The sequence below is a fragment of the Chinchilla lanigera genome, unplaced genomic scaffold (assembly GCF_000276665.1).
Source record: "Chinchilla lanigera isolate Chin_1 unplaced genomic scaffold, ChiLan1.0 scaffold00003, whole genome shotgun sequence".
Taxonomy (NCBI): Eukaryota; Metazoa; Chordata; class Mammalia; order Rodentia; family Chinchillidae; genus Chinchilla; species Chinchilla lanigera.
In genome coordinates, this window is record NW_004955404.1 from 32,838,744 (window position 1) to 32,859,165 (window position 20,422).

A 20,422-nucleotide genomic window follows, 5' to 3' on the forward strand; every position below is an offset into this window, starting at 1 on the left:
GTGAATTTATGTTCCTCTTGGCATACCATTGCAAGGACCCAAATAAACCTGGGGTTCCTATAGTTTGTAATTTTTTGATCATCCTAGATATTTTGAAATTGAAGATCACAATTGTACAACAATATCAAATAGCTGATACGTAAATATATTTTAGGTCAATAGAGCAGTTTTAAATAATTGAGCCCATATTTTAAAACTTCGGAGATTTCATAGCAAGGTGCTGATTTCTCATTTTATTTGGATGCAACTTCAGGGCTGTCGGAAGTGACATACCAGGGGGACATTCATTGAGCTTGACACTCTCGGTCTTATCTTGGCTTGCATTAGCTGTGTGAGGCACTCCTTTGTTGCAGCTTCCTACTCTCTATGAGCATTAGATTTGTTGCTCCTAAGGTGAATGAGCCCGGGGCTTCCCAGTGGGTGTTGTGTGTATTACAGGTGTGCTAAGGTGCTGCAAATAAAGTTGGGAAGCATTGGTACAACTTTTGTTGATTTTATGCATGGCCTAGCATCTCTAGGCTATCCCAAGATTGGGGGACCAGGAAATCCTTGTAAGTGGGAGCTTCTCCTGAGTTTATTCCAAGCTGTGGAGAACTGTTAGCTCTCAGGCCTTCTACAGACATAGAAGTAAACCCGCATGTTCCTCACGAGCTGAGTCCTATCTCTGCTGTTGGAGGTTTTTTTGATTCATGAGAACTTCAGCGTTCCCTGAGCGCTGCCCTATTTGTGACCTTACAGTTCTGATGACAGCATCCCCACAGTTTGAATGCCCTCTCCAAACAGGTTAGAGATACTTGGTACAGATCGTATGTTTGAAAACCTTGTCTCTGTGTAGAACTCCGTGAAGAAAACAGTGATGTCTGATTAGGATTATCATATGTGAGGTTTGTTTTAGGTATTGGTCCTTATGAAAGAGCTGAAAGAGCTATACAGTTCCTTAAATGTACAGTGAGCTCTTTTATGACTTTTACACATTATGAGAATTCTAAACTCTTAATAAAATTTGTTTATTTAGAAGAATGCCTGAGGAGAAATGTACAAGGAGCAGCAATTTGACACAGAATAAAAATGTTATTGTCAGTATGTTTGACATTTAGAAATTAGTACTGTTTGGCCTGAGTTTGCAAATGGCACTGTAACACAATATTCTTGTCTGCGTTCAGCTTAATGATGTATATTGTCCATTGCATTTCCCATCAGCAGTGGATTAGCTGTGCGATGCAGAACAGGTTACAATTCATTTTATCATTTGGAGTACAGCGATGCTTCAGGCCGGAACAGGAGACTTGGGAGTGGATACTGGTTCTGTTTCTGTTCCTCTGAGACTCATTTAGTCTTAATAGGCAGTGAGGATTATGGAAAGCCCTTGACACTTCTGTGCAGGCATGGCTGTGCGTGAATGACTGTGCTTCAGAAGGCACGCACAACACTTTTGAGATCATTTTGCAGGAGTTTCAATCAACTAAAGATATATAATCCGGTAAGATAAAGATCAGGTACACGCAAGAATCAAATACATTCTGTGCAATTATAGGTCGCCAAGGAATGGAAGATTATGCTAAATTTACAGTACATGTTGTGATACACTTACATCAAAATACATTAGATGCTAGTTTAAACAAGAAAGCAGGTCTTTTGAAAATTATTGTACAAAGCACACACATCATTAAGGTCTATGTAAAATAAGTAAAAGGCTAGGAAAGTTTGCAGTGTGTTGTAAAAGGGTACAAGGGTTTAAAATGTGGACTTCGACCAGGACTGTCCCATAAAAATGTCAAGCCACGTAAGTAACTTTAAAGTTCCTAATCACTACATTAAAAAGTTAAAAGACATAGTGGCTATTAATTTTAATACTAATATATTTAATTATTCTTTTCTGTAAAGTCTTCAATATCTGGTATGTATTTCATACTCACAGAACAACTTAATATGGGCCAGCCACATTTCATAGCTCCACGAACACATGAGTGAAGTGACAGGTAGCGATGCTATTTTATATTATTCTGATTCAGATGTTTATGAGGTTTTAAAGAAAGGGACATGTGCTTTGTGATATGCAGAAATCCTTATTTTTAACTAGACTATAGGTAAATGTTGCAAAGAGGAGGAAGGAGTTTAAGTATTTATGGTGAAAGAATGGTTAAAGTCTAGTGAAAGTAATCAAGGTGTGGATTTCCTAATGATTAATAGGCACAACGATATTCAAGAGCAATAAGTAGACATCATTGAAAATAAAAGTCTAAGGCCAGAATAAATTTTAGAGATCATTTCACAAGCATTTCAGTGAATTGAAGATTGGTAATCTGATGAGATAAAAATCAGGTATCAGCAAGAATCAAATACATTCTGTACAATTCTAGCTCTCCCAAGGAAAGGAAGATTGTGCTAAATTAGCAGTATAGGTAGTGGTGCATTTTTACATTTTTAAAAATAGTAAAACATCTTGAGTAGGAATTCTGTATGATGGCTTTTCTAAATATTCTTTTACTCCTGTGTGTTTTAATTTATTTGAATCATATTACTCTGAAAAGCTGTAAACCAGTCTTTTGTTGCCCTTTTCTCTGAAAGGAGAGTATGATGTATTGATGGGTGTTTTCTGGAAATCTGATTGTCTTTAGGGACTGTGTTTCCCCTTTCTTAGTATAATTTAAGATGAGAAGAGACTCATGAGGCTTTTTCCTGATCTTCTTGGGCATAAGCAGCTTTTGTGGCCCCATAGTATTGCTTAGTTCTGTGTTTTAAAAAAAAGAAATATATTTACTAATAAGAAAAATAATAAGTTAATAGTGACTATTCTTATCAAATACCCTTCACAAATAGTATTTGTTATATCTTTCAAACAAGATATATCTTTCAACAAAGATACTGCAAGACAGGCATTATTTTAGCAATCTCAATCTCATGGATGTGAACAAATTTAACTTTAGAGATCCTGTGACTAAACCAGAGCTATATAATTTGGTGAAAAAGTGGAAGTTGAATTCAGGACTATGGAATGTCAAGTCTGACCCAACATCTGGAGGTTGATAAAGTGACTGAAGGACACATAAGCTGCTCTGATGAACCCTGCCACTCAGTGTCTTGTTCAGTGTCTTGGGGTTGCTTCCCAGTGACCTGAGTCTGTAGCTGTGGCTAGGGATGGGGAAGGGTGTGCCTGTGTGTTGGAGGTGCTCTTGTCTCCTATCTCTGAGAAAAGCTACATTACAAATACAGTGCCCTAGCAATCAAGTCCTGTTACACTTGAATTTACACTGCTTCAGTCCACCAAATGCACAGAGAGATGTGCTGCCTAGACAGCGACAGGATTATCTGCCATGGCTCATGGTGGGCAGCATGTGGCTCCTCAGTGGCTGCCTGGATGCAGACTCCGTGCTGCAGTGACAATTTGCAGCATTTTTGTGTGGTCACACCATTTTGTGCTATGAAGCACCAGAGACCTGCCGCGTACCTCCCTTGCATGCTGTCCGTGCTTGCAGAACACACCAGCAACGTCTAGTCACTTCCAACTACACTGCGTCTGGAGCTATTAAATCCCCCCTTTATCTGTCTTCCTACCTCTTTTTGGCCTTTTATTCATTCTGGCTGATAATACTGCAATGGCTCACCACCCCCACCTTGCACACAGCCCAGGGCCTCAGTAAGAGGCACAGTGGCAGTATGTTTTTTGGAATCAGACAAAAGTGAGTTCACATCCAGCTATCTAGTTCTATAGCCATCAAACTGTATATTTCTTCATTTGTGAAGTAGAGGTTAATACCCTTTCTCCACAAGGTTATCGGGAGGGTTACTTAAGATAACATGTGAAGATCTACCATCTGCATGGCCCATACTTGATTCATGGCTTGAATTTTTACTGCTGAGATGCTATTGTAAATAACACACTTCTTTAAATTATATAAGACAAAGTGACAGATACATTTCTGAGCACTCCAAGTGGCTGTGGTAAAACTGTAGGGAAAGAGATTATTTACAGTCACAGATAAACTGTGTTATAATGCTGTGCTTTATTGAACAGTGCTTAGAAAAGAAATCCTCTTTGCTCACCTTCAAAATTCTCAAAGGCCTCGAGTACATCTTTTGCCATCTCCAGAGGATCATTCACCTACTGCTGTGTCCACAGGCTTAGCTGGGAAATAGTGAAAACATTTCACTCCACAGCCCCCATTTTTACCTCCTAAGAATTTCTGTTCAGACTGCTGTATAGTTAAAGTCAAGAGGAGTGTGACTTGTAGTTCACAGTTGACATAATAGTTACCTCTTTTATCACTGCCCAGAGTAGGTTAGGAGCTGCTGGGAATGAGAACACTGATTACATTTCATAAGTTCATCAGTGTAGATTAGGACTCACTCTGAACCAGTATTAATTTATCCCAGATCATTACATGCTCCTTATGTAGACTTGAGCAGTTTTAGCATGTTGGAGTCATACAATCCTCAGCTTTATAAATGGAGAGGATGTGAAGATCCTTAACCCTTCAGTTTCGTAGATGAGTACCTATGGCTGAGAAAATTTAACTTGGCAGCAGGCATATCATGTTTAATGGCTGTACTGTAATGTAGTTAAGGAAGGATGGTTATATTTTCTTCATCTAATTAGACATCTTTTTCCAATCAAATAATACCGAATAAAAGCTATAATAATTCAGTGTAGTACTAACAGAAACCTCCCAAAATTGTATCCAGTAATTTCTGTACATTAAACACTATTGGTAAAAGGATTTTTGGAGAGAGCTGGAGAGCTGCATGTGTGTTGATGTACCTGCTCTTTTGTGACTTGTCAACTGGTTGCTCCCTAGGTGACAGCTAACTTTGGAGTTAGTCTTCCAGAAAAAGGACAAAATTGAGAAATTTATACTATCATATACAGAAGTCTATTACAGCTTTATCATGATGACAACATTTTGAAATCAATGCACAAGTGTAAATAAATGGATCAGCATACCGTCACATAGTTAGGATTATGGCCACTCTTTTGGGGTACAGGTGGCACACTGACTTGCACTTAAGAAAGCAAGGCCTAAGCTGGGTGTGGTGGTGCATGCCTGTAATCCCAGCACTCAAGAGGCTGAGGGGAGGGTACTGCCTGGAGTGTGAGGCCAGCCTGGGCTACCCAATGAGTTCAAGACCAGCCTGAACAACATAGCAAGACCCTGGCTCAAAAAACAAGTAACAAGAACAACAAAAACCCAAGAATGACAACAAATAAAGCCTTTTCAGTACATGGTGCTTGGTCAACTGAATATCTTTTGGGAGGGAAAAATGTCCATTTTTCACCTCTACCTCTCACAGTACACAAAAATCTATTCCAGATATACATATATATATAATATGAAAGTTAAATTGGAGTTTCTAGAACAATAAAGGAGACTGTCTCCATGAACTCATGACAAGCGGTTTCATACCTTATCTTGCTGCTTACTAGGGCAATATTATTATATTTATATTTCCACATCTCCAAATTAAGAGTAATAATTACACCTACATGTAAGGAATAACACAAATTAGTATATGATAAAGTGCTTAGAATAGTCCTATCACCTAGTGAATTTGTGTAAGTATTGGCTGGTGCTAGGGTCACTGTGACGTCTGCTACTTTTATTGTGGAAAATTAAAAGCACTCTGCACAGAGAACGACTTGAAGTCAGTTCTTTGGCTCACAGCTTCCCTTCCCTTCCCTCCAATTCCCAGGATAGACCTAGCCATCCATCTTCAGGAATAAAACTAGAAGGATTCTCTTAAAACATGGTGTCTTCTCAATGATAGTATATTTAAACTTAATTACAAAAATACCTTCCCCATACTTACTAGGGAAATACATATGAACATTTAATCTGCTTATTCTCAATACTGACTTGATCAATTTATTTCATTTATGTAGTATTCCTTAAATATTAGAGTAGAAGCTGGGCAAGGTGTAATCTCAGCACTCGGGAGGCTAAGGCAGAAGGATCACTATTAGTTGGAGGCCCAAGTGGGCTACAGAGTGAGTTCAAGGCCAGCCTGGAGTATATAGTGAGACTCTGTCTTACTGCTTCCCCCAAGGTAAAAAATATGTTTGTTTGTTTTGTTTTTTTAACTTATAGGCCCAAACTTGATATTAGTAGTTACACATATATGTCTTCACAAAGATTTGTAAGCCTATAGTTGGGCAATTTTTTCTTATTAATTCCATACATAATTATATATTTGATAATTTAATGCATGTGCACAGTGGGTACCAATCATGTTGGAATGATTAGCCTTCCATCTCTTCAACATTTATTATTATTTCTGTGTTCTGAGAAGTTAGTTTTCTGTTGCTGTAAGAAAATATCTGAGACTGGTTTATTTGTAAGGAAACAAGTTTTATTTGGCTCCCAGTTTTGGAGGCTCAATAACATAGTGCTGACATCTGCTCAGCTCTGTTTAGGCCACTGGTGGCTATGTCCTGGCATATGGCATCTTGCAGGGCGTGTGTGCAAGGGGAGATCACACGTCAAGGAGGAGAGATCACACAGCAAGATGGGAGACCAGAGAGAGTGGGATGGACCAGACTTGCTCTGTTGTAACATCTTTCTAGGCAACTAACAGGGATCCCATGAAAACTGTATTAATTGTTCAAGGGCAGCCTCTCCAGTGACCCTGTCACATTGCGTGAGGGTACATCTCTCACAGGCTCCACTGCCTGTACCTTCTCCATGTCAGGACCAGCATCAGCAGGAATCCTTGGTGGACTCAATCCAAGTCCAAACTATAGGAACAGTTTTTGAACCACTGTAGCTATTTTGAAATGTGTACATTGTTATAGATGATAGACACTGTTGTGTTAATGGTTATGGAAAATGATTATATAATATTTGTTTTGAGATTATTTTTCAAAGTGCTTTTTACAGTCTTTGGCTGCTACATTACTGTTTTTTGAAATCATTTAATTTTTGGAAGTATTTTTGTAACAAAATATAAACTTATGTAACTTCCAGACTCTTCAGGATTTTATCTCTGCTCAGTTTTCCACCAGTACTCAGCTGTGTGTATACACGTGAATGTATTCTATTGCGAGCATATTTTCGTTGATTTGTATGTGAATAATAGATAATCCAAAATATTTGATCTTTTATGATTAGAGAAGCCGGTAATACCAAGATTAATTTACAGCAGAACATAGTTAATGAAAATTCTTAAGTTAGATTTTCATAGAAATGTCTGTAAATTCCATTTGAGTTCCTAATTGTAGCATACATAGTATGAATCCGTTTACATTGTAAAACAGCCATACACCTAAGACTCTGGAGGCTAGACTTTCAGAATTGTTTTTCCTATTTACTTGAAACAAATCTATATTAGAGTTGCTCTTTTTGTGGGGAAGAGTGGCTAGTTTAAATGTTAATTCTTAGAAGACTGTGTGCATGTGCATGTGTGTGTACACATGCATCTTCAGCTCTGCCCCTGTGATGTTATTAAGGGTGGCATCTTGATACAAGTGATGAAAATAGACTTGAATCACAGTTACTTTCATGTAAAGTATGGATATCAATTACAGCTCTAATAGTTATGTTTTACACGATTTAATTAAGGAATCTATGTGAGAGCACTTAGTCAATATTAAATACAATAATCACTGAAAAGCTGGTTTGTGGCATTATTATTTACTTACATGTGGCTTATATGTTGATTGTAGTCTTTAAATCAGGTACTTTGACATATCATTCTTCATGTCCTTGGTTCCTGGCATACAGGTGATTCATGAAAGAATAACAGAATGCATTTACCATCTAATACCTCCCTCCAATCACCCTCTATCTGTTGATAGAGTATATTTGTATTATCTTCTCCAATTTCAATGTCAGTTTTTAAGGGAGTCTTTTTTGGGTCTTATAAATAAGAATCAATACATTCTTTCTCATTCTCAGAAAGTACTATTTTGATTTTGTGGTGTTATTCAGTTATAAGAGAATGATGTTTAATAGTCCATTTGACAGTCTATTAATTTTCTCATCATCAAGAAAGTAATTGAAAAAAACAAAAGAGCAATTGCTTCTGAAAATATATTTATTAGGATAGCCAGCTTTGTGGGCCAGGTTTTGAGCTGTATAAGACAAAAATAATGATGTTTAAATGCACACACTGGAGTAGTGATTTCAGCCAGTCATAACTATAGTTCGGTAAGGCACTTAGTAACGCGTAAGATAGTCATTAAAAGTATCAAAATAAATCCTCCTTTTCTCTACCAAAATGTCAACAAGTCAGTAAAACAAATTATTTAGTTCTTTGAGACATCTGTCAAACTGTGTGGTAAAAATCTACCTTCATTAAAACTTATTTGGGTTCAGATGTGTGAAGAGACTGAACATAAAATGTCCTAAAAATACTTCATTTGATATTCTCTAGCTTATTGCTAAGTATTTTGAGAATGCAAATTTCATTTAAATGTCAACCATAATTAAGCATGTGCCATTTGTTTTTCTACTCAGGTATAACAGTTTGATGAAATGTTTTCTCCACAATTTAATAAATATTTGCTGTATTTCACATGAATTCGTCAAAAGGGACAAGAACAACATATTTTAATCAACTATTGTTGTGATGGACTAGAAAATAAGTTTATTCTCTAAGCAAATTGTGGACTATGCATTTGAATTGGATTTATCTTACTTAGCATTGTCAGATTAAGCATACAGTGATGAAAATAGACTTGAATCACAGTTAATAGGAAACAATTAATAGGAAAACCAAATATGTGTGCTGCATTCTGAATAAAGCGAGTTATTTTTTACAACATATCGTAGATCTTTAATATATAAAGTTTTAGATAGCATGTAATCCTTGTCTAGCTGTGCTGAGAGAACACCTATTAAATGTGAAGTAGTGGATAAACCATGAGTGTGTGAACAGAACATTTTTAATGGGTACGTAATATGTGTGTTTATGATTATTTGGTTTTAAAATTTTGTTTACTGTCTTCTTTTTTTCTTTTTGTTTCTTTTCATTCCCTCCCCTCTCGCTCTCTCTTTCTTTCTTCCTTTTTTGGTACCAGGAATCCAGCGTAGAACCTTCTGCTTGCCAGGCAGGTGCTGTGGGGCTGAGCTATTTCCCCAGACCAGTTTTGTTTGCCTTCTTATGAATAAATCTCACAATCATATTTATACTTATATATAGTGTCAAAAAATGATTGGGAGGTTAATTCGTAGCTGCTCACTTTATTCTTCCCTCCTTCTCATCACTTCTTAAAGACACAGACAGTTTCGACATCTGTGGAATGATGGTTCAAAACACTTCTTGACAGATCAGGATTAAGAGGAGGACTTCAGTGCTCTTCATCAGGCATTGCAAACGTGTGTGTGGCCAATGTTTTTTTTTTTTGCAGAATGTAGTAGTACATGTACATACAAGTACAGATGGCACATGCTATATTCTGCTGCAACATCAGTCACATAAATTAGACATACAAAGGCAAAATTTAATCATCTTGTCAGTCCTTCACAGTACAAATCACATTCTTGACTATGCAGTCCTGATAAAATAGCAATTATACTTGAATATAAGCATAGCGTAAATTACTTTTCAAACTGTTATATTGAGCACAATATATGTAACAGAAATGCTTAATTCATTGGCTATGGTTACTTTCCTGCAAAGGTTTATTTGTTCCCTCAATGCACAGAATGCTGCCGTGTAATGGGACAGAAGCTGAAAACAGATCAGCGGAGCAATGTCCATGTCGGCATGCTCTTGTGTTCCCTCTCCCCCCCGAAAATGGGCTGTGTATTCAGCCAGCTCAGTTCTTAAATGACTGCTCAAGCTTCCAGGCAGACTTTATTCCTAGAGGGCCTTAATTCCTAATTTTTTGTCTTTATTATTAGTGGCTTTTTTTCCCCTAACAGTGTAGAATCCCGACATGTAAGCACAATTTCAAGGACACTTAAAACTGGAGCTAGAGAAGGAGAGTTTACAAATGGTGAATTTTCAGTGGCTTTCTGTGCTATTAGAAGTCTGTGGGGAGCATTATTGGATATGGGTTATTAATAACATTTGACTTCTTTTTCTCCTCATTCAGTTAGCTGTTGTATCTTTGAGTTGCTTAATAAGTGAATTATAAACACCATACAATGAAGTTATAATGTAGAGATATTGTTTCCTCTATGTGCACAGGGATTTCTTATAACAAACACACAATCATGGTAGGAGGTCTGGAAGTGGAACTTTGTCTTGGGTAGGTCAGAGCTTCCTTTTAGTTCTCAGGATTAACTGGGAAGAGGAATTTGTATACTTGATTATAAATATAAAGAGTAGGAGTGGGACTGACATATTGAGTACCTAATACAGACCAGAAAGTCTGGTGTACGCATTATAGACATTCTCATTTTCAGTGTTCTTACTTAAAGCAGAAGGGCAGCGTATATGGTACAAATTTAACAAAGGAGGAAAAGGGACATTTATTAGTAACCACATTGGCCTCATTGTTAAAATTTCTGTTCAGTCTGTCTGAACCTTTTTCATGATACCTGTCTCACATGTGGTGGAGCATGCCATTTATTCTTGTGAAATCCTGAAATTCTGGGTCCAGTGGCATTCTGAAGTTTCTCTGCTGGCACCTGCCTTGCCTGAGGAGATCAAGAAGAAGGGGTGGAATTTTATTCATGGGTTTTGTTGGAGGAAGGGCTAGAATGTTAGAAAGTATTTTTTGTAATTAAAAAATACGTCCAGGAAATCATCTACAGTGCTGTTTTCTGACTTACAATATAGAACATTTCTACCCAGATAGAAAGAAAATACTATCTTCTCCTATTGTTGGAGGCGTCTCTGTTCATACAGGGTTTTCTAATTTCTTATTGCTTGGGTTTTAAAAAAAAACTATGCAAAATGACATTTGTCCAGTGGAAAGATATGTGTCTTTTTTTTTTCAGCAGCAAGGTGTGTCACGATGTACAAATTCGGAGGAGATACAGAACGTGTCACCTGTCACCTAGCAACAAGCATTCTGCTTTATATCTTTAGATTCCCTTCACTTTAAGTCAAAGTAGCTGTGAAAACATAGCACTTAGATTTGCCTTTATCTCCAGAAATATTTAGAGTAACCTTCAAATATTTTTAGTTCCCAAGATATTTCACTGTGACAGATGAAACAGAAATAACTTGAAATGAAATAAGAATCAGCTTACATGGTAGGAACCTTGAGACTCACAGCAGGGCAAACTTGGAATTCTTGTATAATACCCCAAACTTAGATGCACAAAGCTCGCATGTCAGTTCCCCCATCAGCTTTTAAAGTTATGGTTACTAAATTGAATATTACATAAACCTTCATTACTTGATCTTTTTCTTTTTATCAGTACTGGAAAACACAATCACAACTAATGAAGTAGTGATTTGTAAACTTGAATCTAATATACAGTATTCCAAATGAGATTACTGCACCAGCACCAGCATTTAATTTACTTGAAACAGAACAACTGAGTTTCCTTTGGGGAGAGAATGGAATGCCCTGACTTAGTCAGATGTCTATGGACACATCCAAAATGTGTTTCTGTGTCTGCATTTAAAGGCCCTTTAGGGGATCTGAGAGGCATTAGCAACAAGTGTACTTTTTGGTCCTGAGACCTTTAAATGTATTAAACTAACCTTTAATGATTGAGAACCTAAGAGATCATTAAAGAGTTGGTCAAGAGTGAACAACCTGGAACTGCGGAGTAATGTCTTTACTCTGGAGGTGGTTATTCCGGAGTAATTCCTTATTTGCTAAAGTGGATCGTATTTGCTCCCATTATGGCCAAAGTCATTTAGGTTGCCCAGAGTGTGCTCTCTGAATTATAAAGGAAGCTGGATGATCATGTGTGGGACTTTTAAAAGAATCAAAAGAGAAAATCAAGATCTTAGAAAACTGTTTGCTTCCAATAGCTGCTAAAGAGAAACAAGTGTGACTGGAATTTTTCCACCTTTTCCTAAAACACAAGAGTTTACCCATGTTTCCAGGGGGCACTGTTTTTTAAAGCAAATTCAACATTTTTTTTTCCCCCAGAATATAAGTTTATGCCTTTTCTTATTTCTCATTTTTTGATACTGAAGTAAGTGACTAATTTTTTGCTGTCCTGCACCTAATGGCAACTGGGAATACTCTTTAAAGCAGGACAGTGAGTACCATAGCCATGTGTAATCATTGCCTTGATGGGAACATTGGCCTTTGAAACACTTGTGTTTTGGGGAAAGATTTATATATTTGATCGGACAAAGCAAGTTTAATTCAGAAATTGATAAGATATTGTTAGTGGAAATACATAGTTTTCCTATATCACAGTTTGGCCTTTATAAAGATTTGGGGGAAAACTAAAAACCCTTTAGTGTGAATGAAATTCTATCATGTGACCACTCTTAGGAAAATCTTTTCTGTTTTTCCTGTTAAATAGCTCAGCCATTGATTAAACAATGGCAGTTCTTACATGTGTGGCATTATTTACCATTTTACAGATTTTTATGTTACTTACAATAGGCAGGAAAGACAGTAAGTATTACTATTTCTGCTTCTGTGAAGTAAATTGGATTCAGTGATGTCGAATGAGTTGTTCAAGGTTTCTCAGGCAGTGGTTGGTAGAGGTATGATGGGGGAACAGGTTTATTTATACTACTACTGTGTCTTTATTTCCTTACCTTCACTTGTGCGGCTCAGAGTATGGTGTTGGGGACTAAAGAGCAAGTGATGGACTCTGAACACTCTTATCAGTTTGAAATGATGGAAAAACTAGTGTTACACCAGGCCCTCTCTTACATAGAAGTATACATTTAAATTATAGGTGATTACAAGACCACTGGGTAAGATAAACCATGAAGATCAGTGCAGTAAAACTTGGAGCTAATATAGCAGTTTTCAAAGGATCCTGGCATTCTCTAACTTACGTTGGGTATAAAATATATCTCTGATCACTATTAGCATTGGGAAATGGATCTTAAAGTAGTTCATGTGCTGAACTCACTGAACTACTTTCAGAACAAATGATAACATTAGGATAATTTTTGAATCCTAAAACACTCCAAAAATGTGTAATACCGTGTTATTTATAGTTCACATAATTTAATGTTTATTTCAGTCTGCAAACCTAAAAGTACAGTTTATGTAATTAAAGCCTAAATTTCTTAGATAGAAAGTATCTACATCATTTATGTGGGAGGGAATTTTCTTTATTTGATTTTTCTTGTTTCCCATTATTAACTTCATTCCTTCATCACATTTACCGGGTCTGTTAAAATTTGCTACCACAGCGCCTCTGCTGTGTATCGGGACGTAGAGAGGAGAATGGCCCTGTGGTAGTGCTCTTCCTTCTCCTGTAGGATGGGACAGTGCATTGGTACAGCTGAGCACAGTGGAGTTGATGGAGGTGATGTGGAGGAGTGAGTGGTGGCTGAAACCTATGCAGCACTAGGCTCTCCTTTCCCCTCCTGAGTAGAGCTCTCTGTGTCTGTCTGGAGGAGTTGTCTCTTCTGGTTGCACAGATGTCATCCAGATTAGCAGAGGATTCATGTGGATGAATGTTTATCTTATTGGTAGTAAAACTCATAAATTATTAGACAAAAGTGAGGTAGTAGCTAATGATGTGTTGCTGCAATGGAATATTGAAATTTTGGATGTAGCATTGATACTTTTACAATAAAGAGAAAATACTCATGGTGCTCTTGTCCCTTTGTGTCTGCAGAGGGTTGGGTACAGGAATGCCTATTATTTTGGTTACTTTTCTCTCATTGCTGAGACAAAATTCCTGACACCCAAAATTAAGGAAGGAAAGGTTTTTAGCTTATAGCCTGTGGAGGTTTCAGTCCATACTCGGCTGGCTCCAAGGCAGAGTGGCACATGGCAGAGGGCAACTGTTCATGGCTACAAAAGACAGCAAAAGCAGCAAGAGCAAAAGGGAAGAGTGGCAGCAAGCAACCCTTTCTGTCTTTTACATATGCAAACTGTTTGCCCCAGAGTGGGTGTAGCACTTATACCCATAATCCCAGCATTGGATCATGGATCAGTCATAAACTCTAAAAGCCTGCCCCATGACTGCATGAGGCTTGGGGGCACATTCAGACATAAACCATAGCACCTGTGGATACCACAATCAGGAATGCTGAATCTTCGATAGTATGTGGATTGTATTCACAGAGGACCTATGCACATCTTTGTATGTGCTTTAAACCACCTCTAAGTTTCTTATACTATATAAATGCTGTGCAAGTAAGATTATACTGCATTGTTTAGTGGAAAACGACAAGAAAAAGTCTGTATGTGTTCACTATAGATGCAGTTTTTTTCTTTGAATATTTTTGATCCACAGTTGTTGAATCCCGTGGAGGGGCAGCTGGAAGATATGGAAGGCTCACTGCATGTTAACATATGAAAAACACTCAGAGGACTACATTTTGAAGTGTAATGAGGCAGAATATAAGATTGAAGCCAGTTTTAAGTACACTGTACCGTGTTCTAAGATGTAGGATCCAATTGGGTTAGATATATTTTGAAGGCTAGAAAAGACAAGATGTGCTTGGTGAGAACAGTAAGTTAGATGACTTTTTAAAAATTTCCGAAGATAACTCTATTGTGGTTTCACGTATAAAACAATTACATTTTGAGTATTAAGAGAATAATTCTTGTCTGTTCTCTTAATATATAAATGTTACATTGGGTTTTTTTTTAGTAGCATTTCTAGTAGTAGTATTAGTAGTAGTAAAAACGGTCATACATCTTAGGGGGTATGTTTTGAGAAGAGTGAGAGAAATACTTAAAATTCAAATAAAATTAAGGGCCAAATCATGTCACAGGCCAAACCGTTGGATAATGTGATCTCTGCTACATTTCACTGGGGGCTTTATGAGTGTGTTCTTGTTCTGTCCATACGTATGGGTCTGCATGCATAGGAAGCCAGCCCAGTTGCTCCCATTACGGGTGTTGGCACGCAATGGGTGTGGCCCCTCTTAAGTGTAATTCCATACCAAAAAGAAAAAGGCGTCTGTGCCTAATAAGCTGGCTCAACTGAATGCCAAAGAAAATTTGCCTCATGAAATGGAAATTCTGAAGCAAGTTACATAATGCTGAGCAAATAAATAGAAAGACTCTTAAGATACTGTGTATCCACATGGAGCAAATGGTTTATTGTAATCAGAATTTTCCAAACCAGTAATAGTAAATTATATTTGGTGAAATCCAACTGATCCTGGAGATGTGGGAACTTTTATAAATCACATAAACACTTACTTTAATTTTTATTTATTTAACTTTTAAGAAGTAACGGGAACTTTATGCATTTTCCAAAGAGTTATTTTACTATTAGCCAACACTGAGTCATGGAAATTTGTTTTAATTATTTGAGACATTTGTATCAGTCGCAAAGAGAAAAATGTTCCTCAGTAAAACATAGTTTCTTTAAAATTTCTTAATAGCTAAGAACAATGGAGTTATACTCCACTTTGAATATTTGTGTGTTCTCTTTGGTACAGGAAATTCATGCAGAAGCCAAATTTTACCCTTTTCACTCAGCTTTCTCTGTTGCGCCCCTCAAGTGCTTTGATTCCCACTCATCTTTGTCTAGGACTTTATCATCTTGTGTTCAAGATGTTGTCATGGTATCATAGCTGGCCTGGTTCCTCTGTTCTCTCACTTCTCCATTTTGTGATTACATGGCAAATAGGTAGCTGGGTGTGGTGTGTTCATTTGTGATTCCAGCACTCCTTGGGACGCTGAGGCAGGAGGATTGTCCTGAGTTTGAGTTCCGCCTGGGCTACATAGTGAGTTAAAGGCCAGCCTGAACTACATATTAAGATCCTGTCTCCAAATAACAAAACAAAACCCAAAGAAAGAGCAAATAAAAAACAAGCAAAAGACACTCCTCAACTATTTTTTTTATCATGTCATTTCATTCCTCAAGAACTTAAATAACTGTAGGACTGAGATGTGGGTGTTCCCCAGTGGAGGATTTATTATCAGCATGGAGAACTTACGCTCATTATATCTTTTGCTCTGCTTCTCTTGCAGGATCAATGTGACTCTATTAACAAAGGGGTGAATGAGTATCCGTATGAAGAGGAAAACGATAAAGGTTGGTTAGTCAAGCTATATAATTGCATTGAACAATTGCAAAACTAAATTGAGCAGTGTTTTTAGGCAGTCAGTAGAGCGTTTCCTTGTCTGACTGAGTATGAAATAGAGGTTACTCCTGTACCCATACATTTATCTGTAAAATGAGATTTTTCTTTTAAGCCCTTAAATATAAAGACTTTTATAAGGAAGCCATCTGTTTTTGTGCAACTGTAACTGTCATTTTTTTCCAGAACTTCAACCAGGATTTGAAGAATTAACCTTTACGTGGCTTAAAAGATGTAATACCACTTGATAACAGATGATCAGTAGGACCAAAAATAGCCAGATTTTGTTTAAGGTCCATCCATTCCTAAAAGCATAATCTGGAGCCAGCACTGTGTGGTGTCCAATTTCTGTCAAATGCTGTCCTCTTTGGCCCTGCAGTCAGCTTTCTGTGGAGAAGTGGGATCTCCATGAAAGGCTTTCCTGTGGCTTCTCGCAAACACAGTGTGAAGTAGCACAGGGGAAGCCCTGTGGACTTTAGAGCAATCAAATGCTGGGCATTGCTTACTTGTGGTGGTTATTTGAGTTTTTCTTCCACTTCATACTGGCAGTAATATAAAAATCACAGGTAATACTAAAGAAATTACAGTATATTAAACTATCTCTATTTTTTAAATGGCTTTACACTGAACAGATCGGGGTCAAAGGAATGCGCCTCGTAATGCTTCACAGGGCTGCACGATACATACGATGTCGTATTTCCCTTCCCTGGTTACTGTGGCTACTTTCAAATAGGTGTATGGTGTGCCGTACCATTTTCTGCCAGCCTGCTTTCACAGCTTCTTGCAAATGATTCTTGCAGGTTATATCTTCCACTTAAAATTGACTTCTTCCATCCTCACTGCTAAAATTTTTCCTTTCTAGTATTTGTATATGAGAAGTGTTCAGAGGGGCAGTGTTGCGTCAGAGGTGGCGTAAGGGAAAGTGATGGGGATGTCTTACTTTTCTCATTGCTAAGACAAAATACCTGACACTCAACGTTAAAAGAGGAAAGGTTTATTTGGTTCACAGTTCACAGAGGTTTCAGTCCATAGCTGGCTGGCTCTAATGCAGGGTGGCGTGGGAGAGGGGCATTGCAAAGTAATGAAGAAGCAAAGCAGCAAGCCGTAAGCAACCCTGTTTCTCTGTCCCTTATATTTTATCCGGGCTACCCACCCTTAGAGCAGCCTTAATGCTAACATCTCGCCAGGAATCAGTCCAAGCATCACATCCTACATCTCAGTGTCACACACCCTTGATTCAGCCACCTCTGAGAAGCCCCACCAATGCCTACATGAGGCTTTGGGAGGACATCTGGGTCCAAGCCGTAACAGAGGATATAGAAAGTGTTCTTTCCCATGGCCTCAGTATTGGCTGTGTGGTTTCATTTACTTTGTGAGAGCTACTTGTGTAGTGTCCTTTTTTGTGTAGGGAACAGCGATGTACTAATAAACTGGTTCTCTGTGGGGAAGAGGATGGGAACGGGACTGATTTGTCGCTGTGCTTATTGATTCCTGTGGCGCTATACTGGTTCGCTTCAGAAGTTTACCAGCCGGCTTGAGAGAGTCCTTAACATTTATCAAGTGGCGTTTATAACCTGGAGATGAGATAGCTCTAGCACATCTGTGATAATTCCACTCATTCATTAAAGTTAGAAATTATATACTCCTTAAGACTAGTGAGGCAGAAGTAGTAAATTTAAATTTTCTTGTTGTATGTAAACATGAAACTATTCCTTATTACCATGCAAACTGTCTTTAACTCTCTCCTTACATATGATGTTGATGTAGTATTACTTTATTTTCATTCAGTTGTCATTAAATTTGCATTGAATGGATTGGTGCTAGCTTTATAAATTTATAAATTTTGGCAGTGTCATTGCTTTGTAACTAATTTTTGAATAACAACTGAAAATGATGGCAGAGACAATCATCATTTTCCTACTTAGAGGATGAACTGAGAGTGTCACAATTGACAGCTTTATATGTGATTCATCTTAAATGTTCATACTTCATAGATCATTATTCATGGGTTCCAAAGTCCTTATGGGGAAGGGAACAGTGAGTATTTCATTTAATGGGTTTGTCTCTTGACATTTTTCTTTTTGTCTTCTCATATTTTTTTCACATTTTTACTTTTAGATCCCTGAGAACAGAAAATACATTGATGCTTATTTGTAAGTCTGCTTGAATCTGCTGCTGTTAGTTTTTGCAAAGTCTGATTCAGGGAGAAAATAGCATAGTTTGAAATTTATACTTTCTGCATTTTAAATGTATTGACAAGATCAGTATTAAGGTGAAGTTTTAAAAATATCACATGTGGAAGTGCTGTTCCCACAGACTGCGTAATTGAGAAAGGTCTTGAGTATGGCTCCTGAACAGTTTTGTACCTTTCCAGCTTGCCACTCTTGATAAAATCTTGCCGGGAGCCATAGAATATCCTGTTGTACGTCTTTGCTTAGGTTCTAAAATGTAAATGGCCAACTCGGGATTTCTAAAATTTCTTTTGAGTCGCAGACTCTTACTTCCTTCTAGGAGTGGTCTTCATCTGCCCTTTCACTTAAAAAAATGCATTAGCATTAAGTGTGTCCCTCAGTTTCATCACAGGTGAACTTACCTGTTTATCATATGCTGATAGAAAACATTCAGGACATTCTGAAAAGACCCAGCCTTTCATTATTTCGTACTCAGAAACATCAGTGTAAAACCTGGCGTATAGTCTCTGTAATGTATTTCAGCAGTTCTTTCCCTGGTCAGTGTTGTGCCTTTTTGTGGATGTGGCTCTTTGCTTCCGTGATTTTCCAGTCATTTTGCATGTTTACCTAGTGCTTCTCAGCAGCTGACTTAGAGCACATGTTCAGAACTTACACATGTATTTACCTTAGACGTGCTTATCTGAGTTCACGTGAAAACTTTCGCTGTGTGACTGCATCTGATGAACAGCTGCCTAAATCGTCATTATTAGCACTGGGGTGATTTTTACTTTCTGCATTTGGAAACCTAGAGGGCAGCAGCAAGCCTCTGTGAGTGCATTCATTCCATACAAAAAGGGTTTGTTTCAGAGTGATGGGTGTGTTCCCTGTGAGTACTTTAGATTTCTTTTCCTTAAAGTCTAAGGCTTGCTCATCATGGGTATTTTTTTTTTTTTTTTTTTGGTGGGGGCAGTGGGAGGTGGGGGGAGGTTGGGAATTGAACCAGGGCCTTTGCTCTGAGCCACACCCCAACCCCCTTTTTAAAAAATACTTCACTCTGAGATGGGGTCTTGCTGAGTTGCCCAGGCTAGTCTTGAACTTGCGATCTGCCTGTCTGAGCCTCCCAGAGTGCTGGGATTACAGGCATATGCCTTGCACTTAGAACCAAGATTGCCACAGTTCATGGGAATGAAACATGCTGCTCCAAGTGTGTGTGGAGCAGCTGCCTAGGCAGTGAACACAGGATCCTGGGCCCATGGTTTCTCTTTTCTGTATTTCAGTTGTAACATCTGAAAAGTGGAACTGATGGTATTCATCCAACCAGCTGTCAAGAGTTCTTTTGCAGGCAGAAGAAAATGGGAGATATTTGCGAAAAAGATGTAGGGCTGTAGAGTTCTAAATGCGTGAATGGTGCTGATACTGCTGCTTTCACATCATGAGTCAGATTCCTGACAGTATATGATTGCACATCACAAAGTAAACATTTGCACAATCAGAGTCACCCTGAAGACCAGGCAGTCTGCAGTGCCAGTGGTGTACGATGCTGTCTGTAAGACTGGGTTGCTTACCTAAGTATTATGTCAGCTGCTCCTTGGAATTTCTTTCTTCATGTTGCATCCATCCTCTGTATATCTGTATCTATATCTGTATCTATCTAATCTATAAATCAGACGTTCTTCCTGTTCTTCCTTTCACTGAGGCAGATCCATAGATCTGATAATGATACCAAGTAGTAAGTACATGAAAGGATGAATCAACATATCTTACTTAGGGTCACTTCAGCTTGGGGAGCTCATTTGTCTTCTCCGGGAAATGACACCAAAATGATACATAGGGATTTGGGGAAGATTATATTATTATTGAAGTAGAATATTGGAAACAGTGCAGTGCTCATTTTAAAAACATTACAGCATGCAGAACTTACCACCTCCCCTCTTTGTACCTCCTGTTAACGTTTGGAGAGTGCCATTTGAATTTTCCCCCTGTATGTAAATACAGGTAGGTAGACATGGTTTTATTAAAGTGGAATCTTATTTGTACTTTGGTTTTCCACAAAAGAGGACTGTAGTTATACTTCATATTTATATAATGGAAGAAATAGAAATGGGATTTAAATGATTTCAAGTTAATGTCCTTTTACCACATTGATGATACTGAGGGCTAAG

The 20,422-nt window shown here is 37.9% G+C and overlaps 1 protein-coding gene across 4 annotated transcripts in view; it reads left to right on the forward strand.

Moving 5' to 3' along the window:
- Klf12 (Kruppel-like factor 12) overlaps positions 1-20,422 on the forward strand; it is a 411,890-nt gene that overhangs the window by 123,108 nt on the left and 268,360 nt on the right. For all 4 annotated transcript variants that reach the window (XM_005374183.1, XM_013516598.1, XM_013516591.1 and 1 more), the window contains one exon: positions 15,980-16,043. In XM_005374183.1, coding sequence (XP_005374240.1) covers positions 16,011-16,043 — 33 coding nt within the window. In that variant the 5' untranslated portion in view covers positions 15,980-16,010. The remainder of the gene's footprint in view (positions 1-15,979; positions 16,044-20,422) is intronic.